Source organism: Papio anubis, chromosome 17, assembly GCF_008728515.1.
Source record: "Papio anubis isolate 15944 chromosome 17, Panubis1.0, whole genome shotgun sequence".
In the NCBI taxonomy this organism is placed as follows: Eukaryota; Metazoa; Chordata; class Mammalia; order Primates; family Cercopithecidae; genus Papio; species Papio anubis.
In genome coordinates this window covers 44,244,920-44,255,899 of record NC_044992.1, presented here as the reverse complement: position 1 = coordinate 44,255,899, position 10,980 = coordinate 44,244,920, and the positions used below count along the sequence as shown (strand labels likewise).

The following is a 10,980-nucleotide window of genomic DNA, read 5'->3' as shown; positions in this document are numbered from 1 at the left end:
TTCTTTTTTTTTTTGAGACAGAGTTTCACTCTTGTTGCCCAGGGTGGAGTGCAATGAATGGCACGATCTTGGCTCACCACAACCTCTGCCTCCTGGATTCAAGCGATTCTCTTGCCTCAGCCTCCTGAGTATGCGCCGCCACGTCCGGCTAATTTTGTATTTTAATTAGAGGTGGGGTTTCTCCATGTTGGTCAGGCTGGTCTTGAACTCCCAACCTCAGGTGATCTGCCCGCCTCGGCCTTCCAAAGTGTCGGGATTACAGGCATGAGCTACCACGCCCAACCAGGTGACCTTCTTTTTTCTCCTGTTCCTTGCCAGTTTTCTCTTTCCCTCTGCCTGACTCAAGTCAGGTTCCAGATCCTGTTCCTGTGGCATCAGGATGCATGTGTGTAGATCCATGTGTGGAGGAAGGAAGCAAGAAGACATCATCAATTCCCAAGAAGTTCCACTGATGGTAACCGACCATGCCAGACTGATCTTCCCAAGGGCTCTGTGAAGCTTCCAACAGGTGGCCATCCTTGCCCTTGAGTTCCAGTAATGCTGTCCCCTTTCTGATCCCAAAAAACCTGAACCCACACCCCTGTGTGAATTCACCTTACTCGCCCTAGAAGGGAGAAGACAACCCAAATGCTTTTGGAAAAGATGAAACCAAATCTTGGTACAGTGGTGCAGAAGGGAATCTGACACTAGCTTCTGTGGGAAGTTGGAAGATGGGAAGTAAGGTTTGAGACAGGCCCACTTCTCTTGGGTGTCCCTGCAGGAGGTCTTCTCTGTCCATTTTCTACCAATAGAAACATCCAGCTGGTCCTTCAAATCCTTTACATTTCCAAAGTTGAGTCTTTTCTTGGGTTTACACTTGCTAAAGTAAAGGAAGCCCAAACAAAACAAAAGAACAAACAAAAACTCTGTGGGAGAACCCTTAGATCAGACTCGCCCTAAAGCTATCCTGTGAATGCTTTGTCATTTGCCTGAGATAAATACCTCCAACAGAAGGGAGGGAGAAAGAAAATGCCTCCCAAATCCTCATCCATCTCTAACTCTGTCTGAAATATCTTCATATTAACATATACACTATGATAGTACTATTAGACTAATCAAACATCTAAAGCTAACATAATTTCTTCACTTATTTTTTATTTATTTATTTTTTTTGAGACGGAGTCTCACTCTGTCACCCAGGCTGGAGTGCAGTGATCTCGGCTCACTGCAACCTCCACCTTGCTGGTTCAAGTAATTCCTCTGCCTCAGCCTTGTGAGTAACTGGGATTACAGGCGCATGCCATCATGTCCAGCTAATTTTTTTTTTTTTTTTTTGTATTTGTAGTAGAGACGGGGTTTCACCATGTTGGCTAGACTGGTCTCGAACTCCTGACCTCAAGCAATTCGCCCGCCTTGGCCTCCCAGAGTGCTGGGATTACAGGCGTGAGCCACCGTGCCCAGCATAACATCATTTCAGAACACCATTTTTGGGGTGCCTGTCTTCTAGGCAGAATAATTTTGCTTCAATATTCGCTTATTTAACAGATATTTACTGAGCATCTACTATATTCCAGGCATTGTTATAGGCACTAGAAATGGAACAAGGAAGAAAACAGACAAAAATCCCTACTTAACCAGGTGCAGTAGGCACACACCTGTACAGTCCCAGCTACTCAGGAGGCTGAGGCCAGAGGATGGCTTGAGCCCAGGAGTTCAAGTCCAGCCTGGACAATATACCAAGACTTTGTTTCTAAGGAAAAAAAAAAAAAAGCCCTGTCTTCATGGATCTTACATTCTAGAATGTTAGGAGGTAAGAGATCAGTTTTCGTATGTGTTGCTGAGAACACAAGTGTCACTTCTTTATTGTATTGGCTCTTTTAGTGTCTTTGGAAAGAGTTCAGACTGTTACAAATTTACCGAGTTCCTCTACCATAAACCATGGTTTATAATATTGCACTAATGACACACAGCTATGTGAAGCCTTTATACTCCTGGATCATGTCCCCAACCCGACAGTTCCATTTTAGCCAATCTCCATGCACTCTTCCCCCAAAAGATAATCATTTGCTGAGTCTTCTCTTCTTCTAGAGGCCCAGGCTGCTGGTCCAGTAAGGGTGGAGAGACCAGGGCATGACCCCACAACTGACTAGTACCCTTCCCCCGCGCTTCTGGCCTCAGCAGTCCCCAGGATAGGCGGCTCTGTCAGGGCTGGGGAGTGGGGGGCTGCAAGCCATTGCAGGGCTGAACTCTCCATGAACCAGGAAGGGAGGGGGTGGGGGCAACAGAGCAGAGCCAACGGGAGTAGGCTGGGGAGGCAGGCTTCTGGACAAACCTCTCTGGCTGAGTAAATATTGAGCTGCCTCATCTCCAAGGTGGGGGTTGAAATGGAGCTGTCAGGCCAGAGTAAACTGAAGGGAGCTTCAGGCCACTAAGGAGCAGAGGGCGCATGTTTGGTGCAGCTCCCTCCCTGCTCGGTTCCCCTCCAGGCAGAAAGGGCTGCAGGGCTCGAAACTGTCTGGACTCAGGCCAGCGATCTGGAGCGGCAGAAGGAAAGGGGTGATTTTAATTAGCTCTAACTAGGCCAGTAAAATATATCCAACAGGGTGCTTCTCCACCCAACCCTCCCACTCCCATCTCCCACCAAGTTTACACTCTTTCTTACCTAAGTCTTCATCTACCCTCAAAGGAAAGAATGAGTCCAGCTGCGTGGGATAATTTAACTTATATTAAAAACTGGGAAAATAGGCCCAGAGAGGTTAAGTGACTTACCCAAGGACACAAGGAAGGGTCTTAGTAGACTAAACTCAGGTCTCCTGACTTCCTACAAAAGTCTTTCTTCTCTGAAGCATCTGATCCAGTCCTTTCCTGATGAAGAGAATAACAGTAGATGAGGGCCAGGAGGTCAGCCTTGGAGCTGAATCCTGCAGCTACTTGAGCCTCCATGTTCTCCCAGGAATGGACATTAAGTATTTTATATCTCCAACTTTTGTCCCACCCAGGATACACTCTGATTATAGGAAGCATTTTGAGAGCCACGGAAATAGCAAAAGCTGAAGCCTCTGGAATACTCTGGTTGAGTCATGCAAGGAAGTCAGAACCAGGACTGAGTCACAGAGGAAAAAATCTGGTACAACTGCAGGGGCCACCAATCTCGTGGACTACAATGAGAATATCCTCCCCAAGTTATTCAATGAGGCTGTCCTGTCAAGGACATCCCTCGTTATAATACTGTACTTAACTGTAAGCCTGTAAAGCCTGTATTCCATGGACTCTTCTGAACCCTTTGGTTCATAATTCTTTTACTGTCTAGAAGCAAATCCCAAGCTTATGGTGCTGGCTGGGTCTGCTGGTGCAGTGCAGGGGCGCCAAGGCTGGACAACATCTGCTTTCATCATGCCAAGACCAAGAATAACTCAGTGTAAGAAAGTAATAGGAAAATGTCCTATGTGACTATGTAAAATAGGAAGCCTCCACTGAACACTCACCATACACCAGGCTGTGTTCTAAGCATCTCTCACGTCTCTCACATATATCGTTTATTATTCAATATCTTTCATTGTATATCTGAAGAAACTGAAGCACAGGGAAACTGAATAACTCACATGAAGGGACCATTTTGAACACTAAGTTATACTCCAGAACCCTTGCTCTCCACCGCTCTAAGTCAGGGAATTGAAGTTCCTGCCTTCCAGACTTCTTATCCATCTTCCATAATGGAGAAGAGAGGGAATAAGTGTGAGAGGCCAGGATAACTTTCCTCTTCGACAGGTGGGTAGGCTGAGAACAGAACAAAAAGGTGTCTCAGCCAAATGCACCTTCAGTGTTCTCAGCTGCTAAGAAGGGAATCCCTTCAATTTGTCTCTAGCTCCATACACCTATCAGGGATCAAATAAGCTATGAGTGTGAGAAGTGGGCATAGTCAAGATAATCTCTGGAATACATTGGGGACTACAGAAGGGAAGATCACAGTCCCTTTTAATATGATAATACTTTGTTATTGCTCACATTTGTTTATGTGGGACCATTCCAAGCGTTTTACACATATTAACTCATTAAATCCCAACATCAACCCCACGAAACAGGTACTGTCATTATCCCTATTTTGTAGATAATGAAACTGGGCACAGGGAATTAGGCAACTTGCCCAAGGCCACAGGGCTAGTGAGAGGCAGGGCTTGGATTTGAACCCAGATATCCTAGGCATTTCCCCCAACTCCTTGGTGCTGCTCTCTGGCTCATTTTGATCTCCCTTGTGTCATCTGGAGAGATTCCTCCAAGCCTCCCATCCACACTCTCTTCTAAACACCATCCCCACCAACTCCTTCCCAGCAGCCCAGTGCTATCTGCACAAGGAATGCTCACAACAAAGAAACCTGCATTGGCCGGGCAGGCACAGTGGCTCACACCTGTAATCCCAGCACTTTGGGAGGCGGAGGCGGGCAGATCACCTGAGGTCAGGAGTTCGAGACCAGCCTGACCAACATGGAGAAACCCCATCTCTACTAAAAATACAAAATTAGCCGGTCGTGGTGGCGCATGCCTGTAATCCCAGCTATTCCTACTCGGGAGATTGAGGCAGGAGAATCGCTTGAACCCGGGAGGCCAAGGTTGCAATGAGACAAGATCATACAGCCTGGTCCATAAGAGGCAAACTCCATCTCAAAAAAAAAAAGAAAAAGAAAAAGAAAAAAAAGAAACCTACATTAACAGTTAGAAGAGCTTCAGGGTTGGCCGGGCGCAGTGGCTCACGCCTGTAATCCCAGCACTTTGGGAGGCCAAGGTGGGCGGATCACCTGAGGTCGCGAGTTCAAGACCAGCCTGACCAACATGGAGAAACCCTGTCTCTACTAAAAATACAAAAATTAGCCGGGCATGATGGCGCATGCCTGTAATCCCAGCTACTCGGGTAGGCTGAGGCAGAAGAATCGCTTGAACCTGGGAAGTAGAGGTTGTGGTGAGCCAAGGTCACGCCATTGTACTCCACCCTGGGCAACAAGAGCTAAACTCCGTCTCAAAAAAAAAAAAAAAAAAGAAGAGCTTCAGGGTTTTCAAAATCTTTTTTTTCCTCTCTCTCTTGTTCAGGAGATCAAAGGGCCTCACATTGGGAGAACAAATGCTGAGGGAAAAGGCAAAGGAAAGAGGAAAAGTTCACACTTGGGCTGAGAAACAGATGGTGCAGAGGGTTGGGTGGAGTGAAGACTTAACTGGCCCCCCACGTGATGCCCGGGTTTGTGGCGAGTGGGGGGCTCCTCAGAAATCTTGACAAACTTTCAACCAGCCTAGAGAATTCTCCCTCCTGTGAAGAATGAAGACTAGGCAAGCATGGTGGCTCATGTCTGTCATTCCAGTGTTAATGCCTTGGAAGACCAACGTGGGAAGATTCCTTAAACCCAGGAGTTCAAGACCAGCCTGAACAACATAGCGAGACCCCCATCTCTTAAATTAAATTGTTTAAAAAGACAGTCAATACTCAAAAAACTCAAGATTTTTATTTTCAAACTGGAGATATTTTTTGACATTTGGGAAGTGGAGATGTGGGTGGAAAGCTTTCAAATTTTGCAAAAAAAAAAAAAAAAAAAAAAAATTACTTTCAGACTTCCTAGTAAATGTAATACCCTCCCTCCCAGAGCTATTAAATAAAACGGCAATCTGAAAGGCATGAAGAATTCTATGAGTGAAGCAATTTGGCATCTATTCTGGAAAGTTTAACAATGAAGGGCTGGGCACCGTGGCTCCCAGCACTTTAGGAGGCCAAGGTGGGCAGATTGCTTGAGCTCAGGAGTTCAAGACCAGCCTGGGCAACATGGCGAAATCCTGTCTCTACAACAAAGAGATACAAAAGCTAACCAGGCATGGTGGCATGTGCCTGTGGTCCCAGCTACTTGGGAGGCTGAGGTGGGAGGATCACTTGAGCCCAAGAGGTCAAAGCTGCAGCAAGCTGAGATCAAGCCACTGCACTCCAGCCTGGGAGACAGAGGGAGACCCTGTCTCAAAAAAAAAAAAAAAAAAAAAGAAGAAGACTATCAATTTATCTCAATGGGAGCAAAATGTTTTTGTTACTTTACTGTTCTCTCCTTTGTCCTAATGTCTCCCATGTAGGCCTGTATAGGGCCTCAGATTGGAAGTGGGATTCAAGTAGGAGAGTGCAAGTAGGAGAGAGGAACAGGTCAGGATCTCTGCATGGAAGGAGGTAGAAGGCTTACATTCACTGGATATTATTTTGAGCCTGCCCTTGTGAACAGAGAATTGATTTGCCCCTCACCCTTCCCTGGGGGAATCTGGTGGCTCCCCTCTGCTATGACCAAAAATCAAATGGGCCAGCAGCCTTCTTCTTTCCTCCTGGCCCCTTCATCAATCCTCCTCAAGGACCTGTCGACCCATCTGAGGCCCTGCTCCACCATACTCATGGTTCTGCTTTACTCTCACCACCGCACCTTCCTCCTCCTGCTTTCTTGCCCACTTGTCCAAAGTTTGGAGGATCCACAAATACACAACCCAGAAAGCTTGAGTGGCTCACACTGAATGTCTCCAAGCAAGGGAGTTTTGTTTCCACCGACACTCATTCTCTCGCCTCTGTCAAGGTGACCCCTTTGGGGAAGCCAAGCTTGGTGGCAATTTCAATTAAATGCGGAAAAGCAGTTGATATAATTTTTTTTTTTTTTTTTTTTTTTTTTTTTTTTTTGACAAAGGGTAAGACATCAGCTTTTGGGAAAGCTAGGCTTCCTCTTGCAACACACTTCCCTTCCTCTCCGGCTGGGCTGCACAATTATTGATAGCGTTGCCTCTCATGTAATGGCACCAATTTCATTAGGAATCAAATGCTCAGCGTTTCTCACGTACGCTTTTAGTCCTTTGGCTGCCTCTTTTCCCTCGAAAGACCAAGAATTAAATAGATCAGATGGTATGGAGAAGACACCCCGCCTTGGTCTGGCCCGCCTCCATCCTGGCCCCTGGGCATCTGGGTTCCCGGGGTAACCGGAATCAAACCAGGGCCGGATCCCCGAGGCCCGCGGCATCTCGACGGCTCAGCGGGGCCAGTGAGCGATCGAGGTTTGTTGGCCGCCGCGGAGCTTCCTGAGCCCCGGCCCCCCGCCTCCGCCGACCAAAGGTTTGCCAGTAGGACCCGCCCGGAGACAATAGCTGCCCCCGCGGGCGCGCTGTCGGCTTGTTTGGAAAGTCCAGGGACGCTTCGAGGTAAAAAGGTCAGTCCGATATCCCGGGTTACCTCGGCCTCCTCTGCCCGCCGTCAGGCCCCCGACCATCCTTGGACTCCCCCAGCCCCCGACGTCTTCCTCCCTCTCTCGATCTCGGGCTCCCCTTCCCCGCCCCGCACACTGCCCCCCACTAGGCCCCTTCGCGGCCACCTCCTTCCTGCCGTCCAGCGCCCGGAGACCAAGGGCTTTCACCTTGAGCCCAGGCGGAAAGGCCTTGCGAAGGCTGGCCGGCTGCGACCGGACTCAGGCAGCCACCCCTGACGTCCCCGCGGAGTGGCTGGGTGGAGGGGTGCTGGGCTGGAGTGGGAGTGGGGGTGTTAAGCTGTGTGCTAATTTGGAGTTTGTTAGCGACCCCCTCTGGGGTCTAAGCCAGGCCTGGCTCTGGGCGGGAGGGAGGGAGTTGAGGGGGAAGGGAAGGGGTAGAGTTCGCGTCGCCTTCCCCCACACTTCCTCCTCTTTTTACACCCTCTTTTTGTCCTTTCCAAACAGATGTTTCTCTTCTTTCCCGTCTTCCTCTCAAGACCCTCGGGGCTGGCCCGGAGCGGGGGCTCACGCTTGTAATCCCAGCAGTTTGGGAGGCGGAGGCGGGTGGATCACTTGAGCCCCGGAGTTGGAGACCATCCTGGGCGAAATGGCAAAACCCCGTCTCTACAAAAATACAAAAATTAGCCGGGAATGGTGGTGTGCACCTGTGGTCCCAGCTACTCTGGAGACTGAGGTGGAGAATCGCTTGAACCTGAGAGGCAGAGGTTGCAGTGAACGGAGATTATGCCACTGTACTCCAGCCTGAGCAACAGAGCGAGACCCTGTCTCAAAAAACAAACAAACAAAAAACGAACAACAACAACAACAACAAAAACAAAACACAAACCCAAAAAACAAAATACAAACAAACAAAAGAACTGCACTCCAGCCTGAGCGACAGAGTCAGACCCTGTCTCAAAAAAAAAAAAAAAAGAAAAGAAAAGAAAAAGAAAAATCTCTGGGAATTGCATTCATCCCACTTCTTCCATGCTTTCCTGGATTCTTGCAATAACCAAGGGACTGACAACTGTAAAGCCTGAGTGCCTGGGACCCAATTCTGCTTAGGCCACACCCAGTAAGTCCTTCTCTTTATCCAGCTGAGATCTTAAAGCGCAGTTCATTCCAGCCCAACCAGCCAATGGCCACTCTTTCTTCACCTCTTCTCCACGGTGGACAGAGTATGAAGCCTCCTCTACCCCTGAATGGAGAAACAGAAGCAGGCAGGAAGAAGGGAAAACACAGACTTTATTGAAATGAGGTAGTTGCAGGTACAAAGCGAACCCCGGCTCACTTGGGGCTCAGGTTTCCAGAAACTTAGATGGCTCCTCCTCTTTCTCCAAGGTTCAGATAAATCCTTGCAGCTGTTGGGAGCCCTCACTGTGCCTGGCTCTCCCTGGGCTGCCCCCAGGGGTAGGGGTGGAGATGGGGAAGAGGGTCCTGGGTTTTCCAGGAGGCAATAAATAGGGGAGGAGCTAGTGGGGGCGTGCCTGTACCTTCCTGGTTGTGGCTTGCTGGGGGCAGGACTTGCACAGTGTTCCAGAAGTCTCTGGAATACCAAGTTCCAAAACACTTTGGTAACATAGTGATGAGGTCGCTGGTGTGAGGAGGCAGGTCTCAGAAAACAACCTCTGGAGGCTGCATTAGTGCAATATAAATGTGCCAGGAGAGGGCTAATGGGGTTAGATGGGGGCGGGGGCTTTTTGGTCTGTCACAAGGCAGCTGGTGCTATTGTAAGGTCTGTGGTGACTGGATTAAGCACTGATAATAATATGGCTGCACCCAAACACTTCCCACACAAGAAAATTTAAGGTTCTGTCTCAGGCCTAGAATGGGGGAGTTAGGATAAGAGTGCGTGAGGAGACTCCTCAAAGCTCGGAAGGCACTGAACTGAATAAACAGAAGTTGGAAGGGAAAGGAGAATGAATCCAGGAGGATGAGGCTGGCCCCCACCCCCACCTCATGTTGACACTGAGTTGATCCCCAGATCAAAGGCAGAAGCCCTTCCCTCTACCTTTGACAGGTTCCATGCCTCCCAGGCCTCTGGTCGTGTAGGGCCCCCAGTCACCCAGGTCTGAGAAAAATGTTTCCCCATCCCCCCTCCTACTCCCAGGCAGCTCTAAACTGGCATTTCAGCCCTAGAGAGGATCCCCAGGCCAGTGAAGCCCAGGCCTGGGGTTGGGGAGAGCCTGGGATAGGGCTGGACTGGGGCGCTCCAGTGCCTGGAAGCCCCATTGGTGGCTAGGTTCAGTTCAGGAGGTGACAGAGCTGGGTGAGGCTTCTGGGGAGGTGCATGTTGACTGGTCTGAGGCATCTCCAGTCGCCTCCTTGGGGCAGCCTGGTGGGGCTGGGGGCACCCGACCTCCCTCTCGCTCGCGCTTCTTCTGCTTCATTCGTCGGTTCTGGAACCAAATCTTGACCTGCGTTTCATTGAGCTCCAGGGTGGCTGCGATCTCCACCCTCCGGGCCCGGCTCAGGTACTTGTTGAAATGGAACTCCTTTTCCAGTTCTGTCAGCTGCCTTGTGGTGAAGTTGGTGCGGAGGCCACTGGGTGAGCCCAGGCCGGGCTCTGACACCTTCCCTAGGGGCGGGGCAGGGAGAAAGCCCAGGTCAATTCTCTCACCTCTTCCTCCTTCCCCTTCCCTCCTCCCGGGGCTGGCTCTGGACCTCCATTCACCATTCTGCCCAAGTACAGTTGTCAAAGTTCCCAGGGACCCAGGTACCCCCATGGTGATCATCAAGTCCAGAGCAGCCTTCCCCATACTTCCATCCCCCGATGCACACCAGGTCCTGGGCCTGTGCTGGGTGCACAGATCAGGAAGTGGGGTGTGTATGGAAACTTACTCCTGGGGTGACCGGTTACATACTGGGTGAGGAGACCTCACCTGACCTGAGACATGGGTTGTGCTCTTACCTGTGTCTACCAGAGCCGCTGAAAGAGAAGAACCCAGCCCAGGCCCAGGACATGTCACTGCAGGGGAAGCAGAGATACTTTGGGCCCCGGAGAAGGGGTGGCCACATCTGAGCCCTACCTGTCTTGGGTGGGTTTCTCTTAACCTTCATCCAGTCGAAGGTCCGGGCCGTGGGGGTGTTAGGTTCTGAAGGGCAGGGCGCTTCCTTGTCCTCGGAGAGGAGATCAGCATAGGCCGGTGCAAAGCTCGAGGTCTGCTCGTTCCCATAAGGGGGATGCTGCGGAGGATACGGCCCCGGACCGGCTCCACCTGCTCCGTAGCCATCGGACAAGCCCCCTAGCTGGGCCCCGTAGCTGGTGGGGTGAAAATAGCCTCCATCTCCTTCTGATTGACCCAGAGGGTAGTACTGAGAAGGCCCATAGCTGGGGCTGCAGGCGGCTGGGGCATACCCCGAGGGCGCGGAGCTGGGGAAGGGTACCCCCAGGGCTGAAGGCGGCTGCTGGGCGGGATAGCCGGAGTTCTGCTGAAACGCGGGGCTGGACAGCCCCCCACCGTAGCGGCCCTCGCTTGCATAGCTGTCAACCGCCTGAGTCGAGCTTGGGGGAAAGGAGGTTGGGGCGCTGTGGGCGCTGTGGGCGCTGTAGGCGCTGGGTCCCCGGTTACAGAGTGGGTACTCTAAGAAGGAGTTCATCCTATTATAGTCCATGCGTCAAGGCCACAGGAGGGTCGGCCCGTTTTGGGGAGACACCCTCTTGCCCTACAACCTTTCGGCAGTATGTCACAGCGCTGGGGCTCGAATCCATGGCCTGGCCCGCTCGCCTGGGCCAGCGCTTCCCTAGGAAGGGGGTAGGGAG

General features: G+C 50.7%; 1 protein-coding gene across 1 annotated transcript; it reads right to left on the bottom strand.

The window, feature by feature from the left end:
* Positions 1 to 8,445: 8,445 nt before the first annotated feature.
* HOXB1 (homeobox B1) lies at positions 8,446 to 10,980 on the bottom strand. The gene is made up of 2 exons (XM_003912674.5): positions 10,247 to 10,980; positions 8,446 to 9,795 (listed from the first exon to the last, which is right to left on the bottom strand). The coding sequence occupies exons 1-2, from the start codon at positions 10,830 to 10,832 to the stop codon at positions 9,467 to 9,469; spliced, it is 915 nt and encodes a 304-aa protein (XP_003912723.1). The 5' UTR covers positions 10,833 to 10,980; the 3' UTR covers positions 8,446 to 9,466.

Coding starts and splice junctions, on each gene's coding strand:
- HOXB1 (XM_003912674.5), bottom strand. CDS start 10,832: ATGGACTATAATAGGATGAACTCCTTCTTAGAGTACCCACTCTGTAAC. Junction 9,796..10,246: donor GAGAAACCCACCCAAGACAG/GTAGGGCTCAGA, acceptor CCCCGCCCCTAG/GGAAGGTGTCAGAGCCCGGC.